Source organism: Platalea leucorodia, assembly GCF_965183815.1.
Source record: "Platalea leucorodia genome assembly, chromosome: 16".
Classification (NCBI taxonomy): Eukaryota; Metazoa; Chordata; class Aves; order Pelecaniformes; family Threskiornithidae; genus Platalea; species Platalea leucorodia.
Window position 1 is genome coordinate 9,779,547 of NC_138838.1, and position 4,550 is coordinate 9,784,096.

Here is a 4,550-nt window from a genome sequence, read left to right on the forward strand (position 1 = left end):
AAGAAAATTAACTCTATCCCAGCTGAAACCAGGACAGTTTGCCACTTGTAAAACGTAGATAACACTCTTTCCTCGCGGGTCTGTTGTGAGCATAAGTACAAGAAAGATCGCAAAGTTCCCAGAATATGGAGTATAAGAATACCCTTGAACCAAGATTGTTATACATAGAGATCTGATTGTGGAGCAGCCCTCTGTCTCACACGGTGTTTTCAATTCAAACTACTTTTCATCTGGTTTTGAGAGCTCAAACTTTATTACGGAGGGTTGGAATATACAAATCTGGGGTTTTCTCTATATTGAAGGCCACTAAAAAAGCAGTTTCCATAATAATATTGTCTCCTTTAATCTAGCAACATTATGCTAATTTTTATGCCATTATATTAGGTAAATAAGATTACAAAGCTTTTGTGAAGAGCTATTTATGCCACTTGATATTATTTTTAATTACATTCTGATCTCATATTGTTTAGTGTTCCATGCTCGACCACCAAATTTTCGCATTAGAGAAATTTCAAGTAGCATTTTCAGGAGTATCTAGGGCACTTTGGAGTCCAAGTTCATGGATATACTCTTCTTAGTAACCAGGCTATTTTTAAAGATGTTTTACTTTGTGGATAGCCTGCTGTGCACCACAGCGCTCAGCCCCTCCCTGAGTTTGCAAAGCCATGGAAAACACAACCAGAAGAGCTCAGGAGTGCATGTGGCTTGGGCTGGTGTCCTCTGCCATTCCTCACCGATGCTCACCGGCGCTGTACGATACCTGCTGACGTACTCGCTGGTATTAAAAGAACTTGCTGACTTGTGGCGCTGGCATTGACAAGGTGACAGAAATAGTAGAGCGCTTGTTCAGCAGCAACCTCACACCAAAGGCGTGGTTGACAAGTCTGTATGAGGTGGATTATAGGGTGCACAAAGAATGGTTTATCTGTGACACTTTGAAAAGAATATTTTACAGGATATGAATACATCAGCAGACCTGATTAATCAGCCCTTATTTCTACATAATCATTCTTTGCGCTTCCTTGTGACCATCTGAAATACCTATTACTTATTTGCATAAAGTATTTCTAGTATATAATAAGTGTGTACTACTAATTGCACACTAACCTGAATATACTATCATACACTTCAGCTTCAATAGAAAAAAAAGAAGCTATGGAATTTTCCTTTTTAAGCTCAACATTTTAGCACAAATTTCTTATGTTGTAGATTCTGGCAGAGCTATCATATAGTTCACAGATTTACAGTTCTAGAGCTGGAATTGCTGCTGTAATGATCAGATGTCAGCACTGAATGTGGAAAGCTCCTAAACTTAGCTGAGCTGCTTTGCAATATCATGGCATAAAGTTGTTACTAACGCAAATTAATCCTTTGTTAGGATAACAGTAAAACATAAATTAAATCAGAATAACTTTATCAGTAACACGGCTTTACCTGGTTAATTCTGCTAAAGGAAAGTTGCTCATTTGCAGATAGATGCCAGGTAGCAGCCAGAGCACACTGCGATTTCTCCTTGTGCGTGGGCATTCTGAATAAAACGGGGGCTGACACACAGGCGACCCACACTCAGCATTAGCAAACAAAAGCAGACACTTCTGCGTAGAAAAAAATATCCATGGTGCTGTTCATATTGAAATACGGAGGTACAGCTCACCTCAACTGCTCCGCTGTTCAAAATCCCCATATTCCCCCATATACCCTATTGTTTGTTCCAGCAGTGCCCTCTGCTGCCTGATAGCACTGACTGTATGTCCAAAGAGCTTTTTCCCCCGAGTCTCAAGTATTTTATCTAGTTCTCAAAAATCGTTTCCCTTTAAAAGGACCGAGAAAGAAAAGATAACGATATTATGTTGTTTTATTAATGTACAAACTAAGCAAACACAAAATATCCTGTAACAAAGGTATGAGTATGGATGTCTGTCGTTTTCTAGCTACATTCTCATCCAAGAATTAAGGTGGGAAAAAATGGCATTTTCAGAACTGCTTAGGCATCTTAAGTCTCCAATACAATTAATCTACTAAAGGGTTAACTCATTCTCCTGCGTTTCCTTGTTTGAAAACTAAGTTAATTCAACAACACATTAAATGCATCTCTTTTTTTTTTTTAGCTTGTAAAGCATCAGTACCTCTGATTTACAGAAGAGAAAGAAAGGCCATACAATTTCAGGTGTATTCTGACAACCTCTGAGTACTCCAGTACTCAGTACAGAGATATTTCTGTGGGCCCAAGCACAAGAGCATCCGTGGAGACAAAGGCTCTTACCTTTTAGGATCCCCTTTGAAGTGCTGCGGTTCATCGTACGGTTTTGCTTACAAGTTTGGGGTTTGTTCTGTAGATATGATCTGGCTGTGCTTAAACAGCCACTGTTGGCTGCATCAATTTGTAATTGTAAGCAAGAGACGGTGAACAACTAGGTTCTGTTGGATCTTGCCAGTCTTGAGCACTTTAGAAGTTTTGTGATGTCACTAGAGTTGATCTGAAATTAGGACTTAGCTCCTCGCTGAACTGGGGTCCGGGTCAGTGACACAACAGTGATGTTCTTCTTTGAGCTCCATCAGTCACATACTCCCCCCTCCAAAACCAAAAAATTAACTGCTCTCCATTTTCTGACTCTCTAATCCCTTATCCATCTAATTTATTTGTGAATTAAAGCTGAATTCACATTCATTCCATTTTAGAATATCCTTAAAGATTTTTAAACTACTGATGTGATCATTCACCTTCACAAGAACCGGCCAGATTTTGCTCTTGATAAAGGTTGCTTTAGGCAGATCGTCTGTATAGTAGTAAATATGTTTTTCACTTTTGGCTATCCTAGCAACTTAAAGGTAATTGGCTATGCCCTGCGTTGCTAACCCAAATATTTAAAAACACGAGTGGTTAAAGTTTAATCCACTGTCATGGTGATGATGTGGTAACAGAAGCTGTGTGTCAGGATTCATTCTTCGCCTGGAGAACAAGGTGGCAGTAACACTCATGTAGTATGGTCTCTTACGGAATATGGGATGAGTAAAGCAGACCTCGTTCACAGTTGAAAGTAGGATTTTCCACCATGAATGGATACCCAAACTGCTCTACTAACCACACTAAAATTTGGAGTCAATATTTAGTACTTGCCCTGGGCATCCCTCAACTGACCATTAACATAGCATCTGTGATCTTCAACTGCACAGTCATCTTCACCAGACTGGCGACAAAGGATCTGCACAAGCCTATCTCTGTACTCTTCTGTAATTTGGCTTTTTCTGATCTCTTCACCAGCTTTTCTGGCTTTTGGATTTCAATGCTGTTCATCACCAATCCTGACATTACCATCTTTGGATCCAAGGATATGCTTGCACCTTATGCCTTATATACTATGTCTATTTTATCCACCATCTATAACTTGGTAAGCATTGGAATTGAACGCTATCTGGCTGTGGCTGCAAGCATGAGGACAAGATTCAGGGTTGCTAGAAAACATTCCATAGCTGCAGTTTTAATTAACTGGGTCCTTGCTTTCTTTTTGGGCTGCTTGCCATTGATGGGGTGGAACTGCTTGAGCACGGAAAAAAATCTCTCTGTCCTCTACAGTCCATTTTGCGTCGACTACCTCATCTTCATCGCCATTCCCAATGTTGTGGTGGCTTTTATTATACCTCTGTTCACTTACCTTAGAATCATTATCATCTTGAGGAAAAGAAAGCTAAGAATGAAAGCATGTGGACAAGCTACTGGCACCTACAAATCAGCTGAAATCCAGGTTGCCAGAACCAGTATTTTTATTTGGCTCCTGGCGTTGATCTCCTACGCTCCTTTTTTCGCAGGAGTCATATTCGATGCAACTAACCATCAGTGCCCCATTGATCTCTACCCAGGCGTCTACATCTTTCGAAACTGCACGGCTATGCTGATAACCATGAACTGTCTGGGAAACCCCATAATATATACCCTGAAAGCCAAAACTCTGGGGGCTAAACTCAAGGCTCTGAAATGCCTCTCCACCAACCGCGTCCGAGCCTGCACCATCGAGAACATCTAGCCGGGACTGCCCTTGGTTCGGGACTGCTGGCTTGCCTGACCTAGTCAATGTAGTCAGAGAGAGATCTGAAGTAAGGCCGGATTCCCCGGCGCCCAGCGAGGGGACAGCTCCGGGGCGCGGAAAGCACCGCGGGGCGCGGAAAATTGCGGGGGCCGGGCGGGTGCCTGTGCGGGCAGCCGCGGAAGGGGGGCTGGAGCTTTGTGGCCTCTCTCAGCAGCTTTCGTAGTCTTGGGTAGCGAGTGAATCGGGTGCAGCGTTGCGGCGGTTTGCAGCTTTCCTTCGCGAAGCGGTCTGGTGCGTGTGCCTGGTTTGTCCAGCTTCGAAATGGCAAGAGAGCTGGTTTGCTCGGAGATGAAAATAACTCCATTAGCCGTGTTTACTTTGCATTTGGAAATAGGCTTCTGTTGTGCTCGCTTTGCTGCTGGGATTCACAGCCTTTTTGGTTTTGCTTTTATGTTTTTGAAGACAGTTAAATGGCTAGAAAATATTCAGTAGTGTGGGGGAAATGTAATCTTACTTTCTCATTTA

At 42.1% G+C, this 4,550-nt stretch overlaps 1 protein-coding gene across 1 annotated transcript; it reads left to right on the top strand.

Annotated features, from left to right (window-relative positions):
- Nucleotides 1-3,053: 3,053 nt before the first annotated feature.
- LOC309598236 (lysophosphatidic acid receptor 1-like) lies at nt 3,054-4,022 on the top strand (the record flags this gene model as incomplete). Its single annotated transcript, XM_082328602.1, has 1 exon — nt 3,054-4,022. One exon carries the CDS (start codon nt 3,054-3,056, stop codon nt 4,020-4,022), a length of 969 nt encoding a protein of 322 aa, XP_082184728.1.
- Nucleotides 4,023-4,550: the final 528 nt, after the last annotated feature.